Source organism: Prosopis cineraria, unplaced genomic scaffold (genome assembly GCF_029017545.1).
Source record: "Prosopis cineraria cultivar Desert tree isolate PC_DT_omini unplaced genomic scaffold, ASM2901754v1 PC9, whole genome shotgun sequence".
In the NCBI taxonomy this organism is placed as follows: domain Eukaryota; kingdom Viridiplantae; phylum Streptophyta; class Magnoliopsida; order Fabales; family Fabaceae; genus Prosopis; species Prosopis cineraria.
Genome location: NW_026555340.1, coordinates 17,635,110 through 17,649,834, shown reverse-complemented (window position 1 = coordinate 17,649,834; position 14,725 = coordinate 17,635,110). Strand labels below are relative to the sequence as shown.

General features: G+C 30.3%; 1 protein-coding gene across 1 annotated transcript; it reads left to right on the top strand.

Annotated features, from left to right (window-relative positions):
• Positions 1-1,211: 1,211 nt before the first annotated feature.
• On the top strand, positions 1,212-13,544 carry LOC129319237 (calmodulin calcium-dependent NAD kinase-like). The gene is given in 12 exon segments (XM_054964237.1): positions 1,212-1,372; positions 1,494-1,682; positions 2,280-2,503; positions 3,730-3,791; positions 7,441-7,650; positions 8,238-8,367; positions 9,737-10,062; positions 11,837-11,981; positions 13,066-13,099; positions 13,102-13,116; positions 13,119-13,242; positions 13,244-13,544. Coding segments are annotated over 12 exon segments (1,536 nt in total). The 5' UTR covers positions 1,212-1,359; the 3' UTR covers positions 13,308-13,544.
• Positions 13,545-14,725: the final 1,181 nt, after the last annotated feature.

Here is a 14,725-nt window from a genome sequence, read left to right as displayed (position 1 = left end):
GAATTAGTTTAAGATAATGGCAGCGATGACGTCAATGACCATATAATTAAACAAGCTAGTGGCAAATATATATATATATATATATATGGGAGGTTACGGGTTGAGCTCACTTACAATATCAAGTCATTATTGCGTTTCCCTCTAACACAAAATTAAAGGTCGAATTATAAATAAATAACCTCTGGGGACATCTTCCTTGATAGTTAAAACTTTATAATAAATAGTATATATTACAGATATTAAATCTTATTTATAGAGTGGAGAGAAAATAATTTTTTAAATTTTATTTTTAAGTGTGTCATTTAATTTTTATAAAAATTTTTTTACCCTCCAGTAAATATTGAAGGGAGAAAATTATATGCTATTAAAGTATGTATATTTATAAGAATAAAGTTGAAAATTTATTAAATTTTTAAATAGAGTTAATAAATTTTAAATTTTTTTTAATTTATGTAAAATATGTTAAAAATAACTAATAAAAAGAGCCAAAGGAGTATGTATATAAATGATGTGATCAACGAGTCTATATAAGAATATACTCCCTTCAATTTTTATTCTAAGACACATTTTAAAAATATTTTTTATTCTTAATATAAGGCACACAATAATTATTAATTACTCTTTTTCAACATGACTCATATTTAAATTTTAAAAATGAGAGAGAATATAATATAAATTTTAAAAAATTTATTTAAACAAAAATAAAAATAAAAATTTATTATATTTTTAAATAAAATTAATAATTTAACCATTTCGCGCGCGCGTATATATATATATATATATATAAATAATATGACGGCACTCGCGCGGATTTGGCGGCAGGTGAGAAAATGGACGTTGATGGGAGAACGATGGAAATTGAAAGTAAAGGGGAGGCACAAAGCAGAGTCTCTGGCCAAAGGAGGGGGCAAAAAAAAAAAAAAAACAAAAACAAAAAACACACACACACACACACAAAGCAGATCAGGGGCAACATGGGAGTTATCTTGATTTGATATTTACAAAGTTTGGGGTCAAAAGTGTAATTGTATCCTCCTCAAATTACCCTTCCGTAACCTTGCTGACAAGATAAAACACTGCTCTGATTTCACCGGGGGAATAAAAACAGTTAAAAACACTGCCCTGATACATAATTGTAAACTGCTGGTGAAAGAAAGGATCAATGCTCAAGTAAATAAATAAATAAATAAAAATAAAAATAGATAAATTCTTTGCTCTTCAAGTCCGTTTCCAGAGTCTCCTCGCATTTTCTCCTTGCTTTTCTCCATAAAAGCTAAGGAGGACTTTTCTCTTCATACCAGTTTCAGACCCAGCAAAGCAAGCAACCACCGTTAACGTTTTGCTCTGAATCTGGAAAAAATGCATTTCCATGGTACTCTACACTACTACGCCTCTTCCTCTCTACCTTCATCTCTTCTCTTCATGAATTTGGCATCTGTTTGTAGTCTTCACTCACTCACTCTCTCTCTCTCTCTCTCTCTCTCTCTCTCCAGATGGCAACAGAGTGGATTTCTCTCATATGTTCGCCGTGTCTTTCGCCGGATTAGTTGCCGCCACTCACGCCTTGCGCTACAGGCATGCAGCGTCGAAGCAGTTGGAGAAAGACAACGAGATCATCCCGAAGCTGGAACGAACAGAATCTGGCCGAGTCGGAAAGCTTGAGAAGTTCTCCCATTATGTCGGTACGTCGTGCTCGAACACAAATTTTGAACCGAATAATGAGATTTTGAGATTAGGATCTCTCTGTTTGTGTTTGAAAGAGTAGGTGGTTGATTTTATCCTAATCTCATCTAAGTTTCTTTTATTCGATTCTTTTGGTTGAATCTCAAGTTGACTGAGTATCATAGTCTCTTTCTAACTCTACATGATGCGGATTGGGGAGGCGATCGATTTGTCACACAGATTTATAGCACAGAACCTCTCACATTTGAAAGGGTTAACAGTGATTACAATTCGTTTGATAAAATGAATTCGAATTAAGAGGGCGAGGTTCTTATTAATGACTTGATTATTCTTAATTAGTTTATGTTTATCATTTATGCAATTATCTAAAGAAAGGATAATAACTAAAAAGTAAAAACTACTGGTCAAAGAATCAAAGAAACTAGTAGAAAGCTATTCATGCTTTTTTATTCAGTAAAACTGGAAAAGGCGAAAGAATAGCGAAACTTTATGCTTCTGTATTTTCTCTTTGATGGGACTCGAAATGAACCGTTGCGTGTGGTTAGAGAATCACAGATAGACATGAACTGAACTGTGTGTGGATCAATAATTTGCAGCTAGGCAAATGGGATTTGAAAATCCTGCTGAAGTCCCTGGGCTATGCAAGTTAGCTAATGACTTCCTGAGAAAAGCCAAGGATTTTGAGGAAAGCGTGTATGAATATTTTGATAAAGAGCATGGTGCTGAATCTCTTCATGTCAAGTTGATTCATGAGTTTGACAGATGCATGCTCACATACCTTGCTTTTCACTGGAACCAAGCTTCTGCTTTGATTAGCCAGGTAACGTCATGTTTTTAACTAATTTAGCTGATTTATTTAATTAATTATTCCTAATCGTATTTTAGAAAAACATCGAAAACTACTTATTGGTCAATTTTATTTTTTGTCCCAGTGTTTGAAAAAAAAATATTTTAGATAAATACTAGCCGAAAACAAGCTATATTATAAGATTTGTATGATCAATTTCGAAGAAAAATTAAGAGGATTCGGAAGTGCGATTTTTTTCCATCTATTTTCTCTGAACTTGTTAATTTTAAAGATGTAGCATGTGGTCAAATACAATATTCTGGGTCTAAAAATGAACGACATAAATAAATAATCAAACTCAAGATCTAAACACTAATTTCGCGAGGGCAATTCTTACGTGAATAAAAAATTAGAGGGATTGAATGATGTGAATGCGTTCCTCATTATTTTTTCATTTTTCTTTTTGGATTACGATTCTGCATTCATGATCTTGATGATAACATACTTTGTTTTCTCTTTCTGTCTATAGTGATATTAGAAATACTCCAAAACAAGTTGCAATTTTTCAATACGTTTCAATAGCATGTTGGGCACACGAATGAAGCTCAAAATGTCATTAAAGAACTAATTATTGATATCTTTGGATTTTCTTTTTCTCTCCATTGTGATGAGGATACAAAAAAGTCATTGTCATGACTGACACCAAATAAAGATAATACTAGTGTTTTTCTTTTCTTTTCTTTTTTTTGGTTGAAACCAAATAAATAAACATAATATGAAAGTTTTATACAGATAGTTTAAGAAATTATATGAAATTGATTATAAAAGTGTAAAAATTCGTCAAAACTAATTTTTTTGAAATATACTCAACTTGGCCTGGAACATTTGGATGTTAGGAACACAAATCAGAACAGTAAATTTTAAGCAGCTTTCTAAAGATAGGCCACCAGACAATATTATTGATCATTGATTCAAACTTATGAAGATGAACTGTTGTCTTTAGAAATAATGAAAAGTTGGTAGTTTAAATAGCTTGTTAATTTATTTTTGTAATTACAATTAATGACATGTAATATTTTGTTAATTATCCATGATTAGCAGTAAAACAATTTTTTTTGCTATAGTGGCACTCTAATCTTAACATGATTTAGTATGTTTATGGTTAATATAATTTATTTTTACAAATTTTTGGGGTTTAATTGAATTGCATCGAAAATTAATATGTTTTTGGGGTTTATTACTTTCTTTTTGGGTTATAGGCATTAAGCAGCGAGTCTGGGAAGAAAACTCAGCTGCAGGGGATGTTTTGGGCAGCTACGAGGTGACTCTCTCGCCCCCTATTTGCATTTGATACTTTTTTATAGGTATAGTTTAATGAAAAGTCTTTACGAGCCATAAAAAATTTCAAAATTTATATTTAAAATAATCGGTAGGAACAGTAGATGTGATTCTCATGGCTTGAGATTGATTGACTAATGCCGGCCTAGAGGATCCAATTAAGTTCGGTTACTGGCACTAAGAAAATAAGGTGGTGCATGCATTGCACTGAAAGACTCATCAATTATGGGAATCATATTGCTTAAAATTTGAAATAGTATGATTTGATATAAATTTTATATTTTATATTGATATTAATAATTTCTTGAATGGTTATAAACGTAGGATTTATTTAAAGAGTTAGTTTTTATTCTTAATGTAAGACTTCGATATCTTTTACCTCCTACATTGAATTTTTACCCCATGTCATTCTTATTTATGGCATTATTTTTCACTGTAAAAGAGAATAGTAAATAAACTGAATTAAATAGCAGGGATATTTTAGAAAAACTATCACAAATTCTCAAAACATAAATAATAAATAAACCAAACTTCAGAGGAAAAAAACTAACTAAACTCATTTTTTTTAATGTGAATTAAGTAACAAGCTCCTGCATTTATTGTTGGAGGTAATATTTAAATAATTTTTGAATGGGACCTTGTAATGGCATTAAAATAATGTTTAATATAATAAAATATCAGAAAAATAATGAGGGAAGGATATTATAATTACTGAGAAAGAGCTGAATTAGGCATAAATTCTTTTACACTAATTAGGTAGGCAAATCACTGGTTATTACTTACTAGTTTGGGGGACCACCGGACCACTAAAGGAGCACGTGATAGTGTACTCATGCATGGCTACTTTTGGTCCCGGTGACACCAACCTCTGAAGAGGGATGAAGGGGAGCAAACATTCATGTTCTGCATCTACTACTCCCAACGATGTTTAATGAATAGTTGTAGTAGTAGTTGCCAGCTGGAACGGATGGTAATTATAGATGATATCTTTTTCGGATATTTTAGGTGTGTCATATTCAAAGTAATTTATTACTAATGCAAAAAGAAAAAGGGACAACCATGTGTCTTTGTTTTGTCATCACTAGAGATGCTGGCTACACAATGCATAGTATTGCATAATATCTATGGATTTTTTAGCCAGAGAATATCTATGCAAATTGGAATCTAGGATTTTTTTTTTCTTTTTAGGGAAAAGGGACCACTCTTGTTATCCCCACAAAACAAAATATCAAGCGTCCTTTCTTTTTTTATAATACCTTTTTATATAAAAATGAGAGGGTAATATATAATTAGGATATTTTCGTTTACGCGTCAATAGTATGTTTCTACGTACTTGCATTATCTGAAATTGAGATATATAGTGCATGTTTTGATTAAAAACTTTTGCCACTGAAAGTTAGAATCAATTGAGATTAACAAGCTAAGGTTAAAAAAAAAATTTATAATTTTGACGTAATTTATGTTTAGATATTTTTTTAAATTGATTTAAAAGCCAGTTAGGGTCAAAAATGGATATAAGTTTTGTTGTATATATTTTTGTGATTGATTTAATATTTTTTTAAAATTACAATTTTTTTTTAAAAAAATAGATTATAAATATAAAATACATTGATAAATAAAACATCTTTATTTTTAAAAAATAAAATTAAATGATAAAATTTAAAATATTCTAAAGTTAAAATAAATTTTGACAGTACTCATCTCGCAATATTACACTTTATCTGTTAAAAAATATAAAATTTTTTTTGAGAAGGTAGATATTAAAAAATATAAGGTATTTTTAATTTTTTAAGATGTAATCTTTATTTTTTTTTTTCAAAAGTGTCCTTATTAATGAATGATTTTATATTTATTGTAGGGTGTTTAATAGGGATAAATATAAAAAGATAGGGTTAGTTTGAAAATAGATAACTACTTTATTAGGGGTAAGATTTAGTTAAAAATATCTTATATTTTTAAATGGAGGGAGTATATCTTTTTGAATGAATCTAATATTAACTTTTCATTGCAATTCTTTTACTTTCCACCTCTTCCCCTCTTTAATTTTTATTTTCTCTTTGTCCATCCTCATCTATCTTTTTCCATCTATCTCTCTCCATCTCTAACTTTACTCCCAGTTCTTAAATTTTCTCAATCAGTGACGAGCTGTTTGACCTCAGGCATTGAGCTTTCTCCTCTTGTTCACAGTGGCTGAGAATGGAGACAAATTATCTTGGCCATAATAACAACACCGAGAAAGGATAGACTAACAAATTTTAAGATGCATTTAATGCCCCAATGTTTTCCAAAGCCAAAGCTAGGTGAGAAAGTTAGGAAGAATGGCTTCACTCGAAACGCTCGTTTACTTGCCACTGGCACCGAGCTTTCACATTTTTCTTACCCAAAATATGATTTAAATTTATCCAATCAGCTTTTTGCCCCCCAACCTAGGTTGGAAGCCACTAAAAGAGCGTTTGGTGGCAATCCAAACATACCTGCAAATTTTTTTGCAGTTTTCTTTCAAGTATTTTTCTTCATTTTATTATTTTTTTATAAAATATAAAATCTTCTCTTTCTTGATTTAAAAAAAGTAAACTTCATAAAAATTTACAAATATCAATTTCAAATAATTTAAATCCATTTCCATGGACTTACATCTTCTGAAGTTGATATATGTGAATTTTTGTGAACTTTTCTTTTTTAAAATATTTTTCCTCATTTATTATTTTTTATAAAATATAAAATCTTCTCTTCCTTAAAGAGAAAAAAAAGAAGTAACCTTTACATAAATTCACAGATTCACAAATATCGATTTCAGAGAATTTAAATATGTTTCTATAGACTTACATTTTCTGAAGTTGAGATATGTGAAGTTTTATAAAGTTTTCCTTTTTAAATATTTTTTCTCATTTTATTATTTTTTATAAAATATAAACCTTTTTTTCATTATAAAAGTAAACTTTAAAAAAATTCACTGATATTAACTCGAAATGATTTAAATCCTGTTTATATTCTTTATCTATCATGTGCTAGGCTAGCCGTAGATTCATGTAAGGAAAGACAGTTTTTTTAATGCATTACTTCTCATTTTTGTTTAGTATTTTTAATTAATTTTATATTTATACTTTACTTATTTTAATTTCGTTGAAAAAATAATCCTATATGGAACTTGAATATTGGGGCCGCCCCCCGGAGGGGGGGGGGGAACTTGTGCGTGCGCCTGCCTGTGACTGGAGTGTAATGGGCTGATATTGTCTCATAGGCCCATCTCGTTGTTTTCAACGAGACCAATCGTCGTATTGGGGGTCCCCCCCGGGGGGGGGGGTGGTGTGGGGGACACTGACTGTTTTTCTTCTGGGTGGGCAGACATATTAGTTTTTAACTTAAATAAATCCAAATATTTATGGTTAATTAAATTTCAGTGATTAAAAAATTTCTAAATTAAAACGTAATCTCGCCTATCCTATTCTTGTTAATCTAAACATATCTTATGTATGATATTAAGCAGTGGCATTTTTTATTTTTTATTTTTTGTTTGGATTGTTTGTGAGAAACTTTAAATTAAAAACTACAAAAAGAAAGAAAATGAAAAAAAACAGTAATTATTCTATAAGTAAATGAAATAAATGAAGAGGAAATTGTGGTGTGCGCAGGAAACAGAGGTTTGAGACAGTAACAAATGATTTGAAGGTAACAAGGGTGTTCTCTACGTTGGTGGAGGAGATCAAAGTAATCAATGGGGCATCCCAATGTAAAGGTGTCATGGTTCCAATGGCCCTCAGTGAGAGGAGTCCTGTACTGCTGCTCATGGGTGGTGGAATGGGTGCTGGCAAGAGCACTGTTCTTAAAGACATTCTCAAAGAGTAATCATCTCATTTCTCCTATTATTATTTAATTGAGTATATGATGTTTGATGCTGCCTAGTTAAATTCAAGTTTTGTTAAGCTCAATTGAGAATAACTTTTTAAAAGATTTTTTTTTTTCATCCACACGAACTTCAACTCTAGATCCCACAATCATAATCTTCACATCTCATATTATTCACACAAGGTTTTGAAATGTTTGTTATTCTAACGGATAATTAATTAATAACAATAATTTAAAAATTCAACATTGGATCAAGTTGAAAATTTAGATAAAAATGATTTACGATTTAATGATTCAATTATGATTAAATTGAGAGTGAAATGTTTTTCTAGATATATATGTAATACATGAATATATGTTGTAATTCTAATTATAAATATTGCAAAATATTATTTTTTAAATGTATAAATAAATATCTAAAAGTATAAATGTTATGCGAGTAATATCATTTAATTACTAAAGCATTGTCAAGTTAGTCCCCCCCCTCCCCAAAAACAAAAAAAGGATAGCTTTCAGTTTTACCATTCAAGAGAGATAAGTTTGCTCAAGCTTTGTAGACTCACATATCAAATGGATTTGGCAGGCCATTTTGGGTAGGAGCCTCATCAAAAGCTGTGGTAGTTGAGGCAGATGCTTTTAAGGAGTCTGATGTTATATACAAAGTCCTTAATTCTAGGGGCCACCACGATGACATGCTCCAAACTTCTGAATTGGTATATTCCTAATTCAACTTCTTCGCATAATTATTTTGCCTATTAATTCTATAGCAGTTAGGGGGAACGATGTATATTAATTTGATGTTATATAATTACTCATTGAGGTTTAGGGCTCGATAATATATTATTATTTTGAATGATATTTAATTCTTTTGATAATTTCTCACTATTTCAATATATTGCTTTTTAACGTCAAATTTAAATTTCATGTTATCTAATAGTGAAAGCAAGAATGTATTGTACAATTTAGTGCATTCATATAATTGAGTCCAACCTAAGCTTAGGGTTACATTGTGAGTGGTTTTATAATAATCTCCTAGTCATATTGGAGGTAGATTATTTTTCTTTTCTTTTGTTTTTTAAAATGCAGCTATGGGGTTATATTGTAATTGGAATTTCATCGACATAATTTTTTTCCTCCACAAGTTTTGAATCCATGTTGAAGGAGAATTGAGTCTTGCTCAATCTGACCCAACGATTTGGCATATTAGATGTAGTCATGTAGATTGATTGAAGTGTGCATAGATGGATTCAAATACCACATTAACATTAAAAACTTTTTAAAATTTTGAGGTATTAAAAAAGAAAAAAAGCTAGACGATGTTTATTATATTATTACACATAATATACAAGTGGGGTGGTTTAATTGGAGAAGGGCTAAATGAGTTATTTGTAATCGTAAAGTACTCGATAAGCTTAAAGGACAGATTTATCAAACTGCTATAAGACTAGCAATTTTATATGGTAGTGAATGTTGGGCTTTGATGGGGCAGCAAGAGCATAAAGTTGGAGTAGCAGAAATGAAAATGTTAAGATGAATGTGTGGATATACACGTAAAGACAAAATTCGAAATAAGTGAACACAGGAAAAAGTGGGCGTGGCTCCTATTGAAAAAAATGGTAAAAAATCATTTGAGGTGGTTCGAATATATATAAAAAAGACCATAGGAGGCACCTATGAAGAGAGTGGAATAGATGACTTTGAGCCTTGTCAAGAAAGGTAGAAGAAGACTGAAAAGAACCTTGTTGGAGGTTGTTGAGCGATACCTTTTAATTAATAATATTTCTAAAAATTTAATAAATGATAAAGTACAATGGCATCATATAATTCATGTAGCCGACTTCACCTACTGAGATAAGGCTTGTTGTTGTTATTGTTATTGTTATTGTTGATGTTTGTTATATTATTGAGGAAGACTAAAGATAATATTTATGGAAATCGTTGAACGAAACCTCTTAATTAACAATATTCTTAAAAGCTTGGTTGATGACAAAGTATCATATAGCCGACTCCACCAAATGGAATAATGTTTGTTATTGTTGTTGTATACTAAACGATGCTCAATTGATAAATGTATTCAAACAGGTGCATCAATCTTCAACTAATGCTGCATCATCGCTGCTAGTGACAGCACTAAATGAGGGGCGAGATGTGATAATGGATGGCACCTTATCATGGGAGCCTTTTGTGGAGCAGACTATCGACATGGCAAGGAATGTTCACAAACATAGATACCGCATGGGAGTAGGCTACAAAGTTGCCGAAGATGGGACTGTAACTGAAAACTACTGGGAGCAAGCTGACGAGGAAGGAGATGCTAATGGAGAGTCAGGCAATAATAGAAAGCCTTACAGGATAGAGCTGTGTGGTGTGGTCTGTGATGGTTATCTTGCAGTTGTTAGAGGCATCAGGTACACACACGTTCAAATCCATCTCTTGGTCTAAGTAGTTTCAATTATACATGGTTTCAAAATCAGAGCCTCACATAAAAAGTGTTTATAGTTTTTGTTTGGTTTGGTTCGGTTCTGATTCGGACAAAAACCAAACTGAACTAAATTAATTGTTTCAATTAAGCTTGAGACCTATTCGATTTTTCACTTGATTGTTTTGGTTCAGTTTTTTCAACTGTTTGGTTCAGGTGTGAATCAAGCTTGAATGCTTTTTTATTTTATTTTTCTAGTTTTTTTGTTGGAATCTAGCATAATTGTTGATAATTAATTTTAAAAACAAATCTCTTGAAGACAAGTGAGAAAAAATATCTCAAGATTTTTTTTACCACAATTAGCATCATCAACTCCTTTTTGGTTGAAGGAGAAGGAGGCAATCAAATAATATAAGAAATAATTTCTTTAAAGGAAAAAAAACTATTTCGTTCATGGACTTTGAATTTTGGGCTTATTGAGTGAGTGTGTGTTTATTTTAAAATATTTACATTAGGTTTAAATGTATTTTGAGTGAAATTACATAATATAAAAATTAAAAAGGTGTAGTTTGGTTTAGATCATGCTTTTCATGCTCAAAAGTCAAAACCGAAGCATGAACCGAACCACCCGGTTTATAATGTTAAAAAAACCGAAATAAACCTCATTTCTAGTCTGTTTTGATCGGTTTTTTTGGCTTTGGATCACTTTATTTTGGTTGTTCGGTTTTGAATATACCCTTACCTCCAGTATTGCAGGACATATGCAAGGCTCACATAAACAAGTTCTATCTGGGTCTTGCCACTTTTCTATCTGATAAACAGGAAAAAGGATATTCATAGACTAGGTTGGATTTGGTTCCGAATCAAAGCCAAATTGAACCAAACGAATCAAGTGAAAGATTGGTTTGGTCTGGCTTGATTATACTCCCTCAGTTTCAAGTTATAGATATTTTTTAAGGAGTTTTTCCATCTCAAAATATAAAACACTTTGAATAGATTAAGGTTTCATTAAATACACCAATTCTAATATTACCTTCTCTCTTTTTATAATTAATTTCCATCACTTTTCTTTTAATATATTAAATGATGAGTATTTTGGGGAGTTTATATTTTTGTTTTGGAAATATAAGGTTGTTAAATGTATTTAATGAGGTTTATTGGTATGTGAGATTTTGTCTAAAAAATGTTTTATAATTTGAAACAGGAGGAGTAATTTGGTTTATGCTGTAAGAAAGTGAAACCAATTCTAAAAATGGCAAAATGCAATCTTCAATAATCACCCGAGAAAAAGAAAAACCTAATTATTAGTTCAGTTTGGTTCAGTTTTAACCAAATTGATTAGATTGGTTTTAATAGTTTTTTGGGCTTTATTTGTTCAATTTAGTCAAAGTTGATCCGATAAGTTTGACTGGATTTTAAACACCGGTAATGCAAATCAGTTTCATTGAATCCCTCGTTCATTCTGAGAACATGTAGATATCTCTGTTTATCTCTTAGTGGGTCATCGATGACTGATACAATAGATTGTTGTATGATTTAATTACCTCGATGACTAACCTGCCCCTTAGTATAACTGGCTCGTTTAAACAAACATTATAGTGAGTGTTGGGTTTCACATGCTAAAATTATGGATTTAGTAGTTTCCAACATGGAACCAAACGTACACTATTTCTTTTAAAATAGATCTGGTGCAATACTGTATAGGATCATTTTAAATTTTTGAAGATTTGAACTGACATTTTATTGAAATTATTGTTTGATAGGAGAGCTATCATGACAGGGAGGGCAGTGAGGGTGAATTCTCAACTAAAATCCCACAAAAGATTTGCTAATGCATTTCAAAGATACTGCAAACTTGTGGACCATGCTAGACTCTACAGCACAAATTCAGTGGATGCTCCACCAAAGGTAAAGTTAAAAGACAAGTTTATTGGTCATTACTATGTTGAAAATAAATGATTCAGAAATCTTCCCATGTATTATAGTACTCGTTTAGCATATAGAATGAAATGTGGAGAATGAACAAAAATAATCATGTGGATAATAAAACTTTTAATTCTTTAAGTTCGTCTTACTTATTGCTTTAGTCTCTCAAGTTTAATTTTTATTGATTTGGTCCTCTTTCTTAAACTTCCATGTTAGTTAGTTTTTAAACATAAATATGTAGCTAAATGAAAATAACTCTCATATTAACTTAATTTTTATCATTCTTGTCATTCACATTGTGTTTTGTTTTATAAAATTTCTGAGTTTGTTTCTTTTTCATATATAAATAATTACACTTCTTTTATTAATCTATGTAGTTGTTATCAATATTTTGTTTTCAATATTAGCATATTTTAACTGCGTTACCTTTTCTTTAAACATCAAGGGCCAAATCAGTAACTAATGCAAATTTTAGAAGCCAAATTTATAAAAATTAAACTTGAGAGATCAAATTAATAATTGAGTCAAAATTGAGGGACTACAAGTTCAATATCGCATACTTTCTGTTTTTCTTTTGCCTGAAAATATCCCATTATTGTGCATAAGAATTGCCCGTCGCTCTGAATTAAAGCAATAATAAAAAATATTTCTTATTAGGTAATGGTAATGAAAAGATAACAAACACTATAATTTTCATTCTTATATTACTAGGTGTACCGTCATTTATTACATGGAGCTTGATAGATGAATTACATAATTTGCAACTAGTGAACAATGTGACTTGCTTTATTATTATATTATTATTATTATTATTATTATTTATTATTATTTGTCAGGACTCATTTCCCACTTCACTCTTACAAGAAAGCGTTCCGATAAGTTCAACCTTAAAAAAAGCACTTTGATAAGTTCCACCTCTATTTTTTAGAATGCTTTTACATAGATGCCCCTTTTGTTGTAGTAGTAGTGTTACCATTTATTCTTAGGTGGAAAATACCCATTTTATGTTCTTAGCGAACAGTAATGTTATGAAGAGCTTCAGAATCACATGCTTGTAATTGTGTAGCTCATAGGATGGAAGGAGGGAGAGCACAACTTGCTTTGGATCCTGAGCAGATAATTTCTTAGAAAGAATAGCGAATTTGAATGCTGATGCTGATTCCATCTACGAACTCTACAAACCACCCAGCCCTGCTCTGGGGCCTGGTTCTATCTGGAATGGCATTGTTTTCTCTTCTTCAAGAGAAGGATCAGAAACTGTTGAGAGATTCGATTCAGAAAATAGAAAAACTCCCCGGAAACCAATAATTAATCAATCCATTGGTGCTTGGACCGAGGAGCTGCTTCAATGGCCTCATGAATTGGTGAGCTTCTATGAATTAGTGAGTTTAAGCGTGTTGACATGTCTATTTATGTACTCAACTTGTCCATATTTTGTTCGAAATATTGACGTGTTCAATATATATATATATATATATATATTCGTGTATCTTGTTCGGCAATCAAGGTTACTTATGATAGATGTGGATTGTGTCCTTGCTTTCATGTAAAGGTGTAAATAAATTCATGAATGTGAGACCTAGTTAACTAATTTTGCACCTTCTCATGTTCTCAACGTAAGACTTGGAGCTTGTTTTGATTACTGTTTCATATATATATATAATATAATGTATTATACAATTAGAAAATTAATTAATCATAATAATTATGTTTAAAAAATAAAAAATTAAAATAAAATATATTGTGTTAATCAATATAAACATACGTTAATTGTTTTTCATAATGAAAATTATGCGGGATAATTTTAGAAGATATGTAATTTTGCTTTTTTTTTTTTTTAAAAAAAAATCAAGAGTAGCAGTTTCTCTAACAAATAAAAACAAAGGGAGTACTATAATTTGCAAAATAAGGTTGAATTAAAAGCCAGTTAATTAAAAAAGTAGGTTTTATATATAATACTTAAAAAAGACATAAGTATGCAATTTGATAAGTTTGAGAAAAAATATCATAATTAAAATTAAAATTATGAAATAAAAAGAGGTAATATATTAATGTAGGAAATATTTTTAAATACTAAAAAAAATTAATTAGATCTATTTAAAGAATATATATATATATATATATATATATAATTAATGGGAAGTAAACGTGTTAATTTAAAAATAATAAACGATCAAGGAAATGTGGAAGGATAAATAGGATGTTCAATAATAACCTAATTAATGAAAACCTTCAAAATCTAATGGTTCAATTAATAGAGTATTCTTGCCATTTCCAAACAGTAATGTCAACATGATTTACATCTATATTCCTCAAAGGTTCTCAATCCCAAAAATGCATGAAATGGCTTGTCTCACAAGCTACACAACGAATCTATATCATCTCAATTTATGGATACAAATAGATCATTTTGAGCAAATTATCATTTCGATATATATTTATTTGATCAAGGTCAAAAATTTGCTAGGATAGAAAAAATAAGAGTTTATAGATTATTGGAACTAATCTAGGTGGTAAGAGTGAAATGGGATAACATATAATGTCCAGCGTTCAAAATACTGTGTTAAAAATAAAAAAAAAAAAGGTATACTGAAACTATTAGATCTTCAAGTTAGTTCCAATTATCAATTTGATCATTCAAATTTAATTTTTAATTGGATTTAGTGTTAAGTTTGTCTCATTTATCAACTTAATCCTCATTGTTTAAAAGATAATGTAATATTATT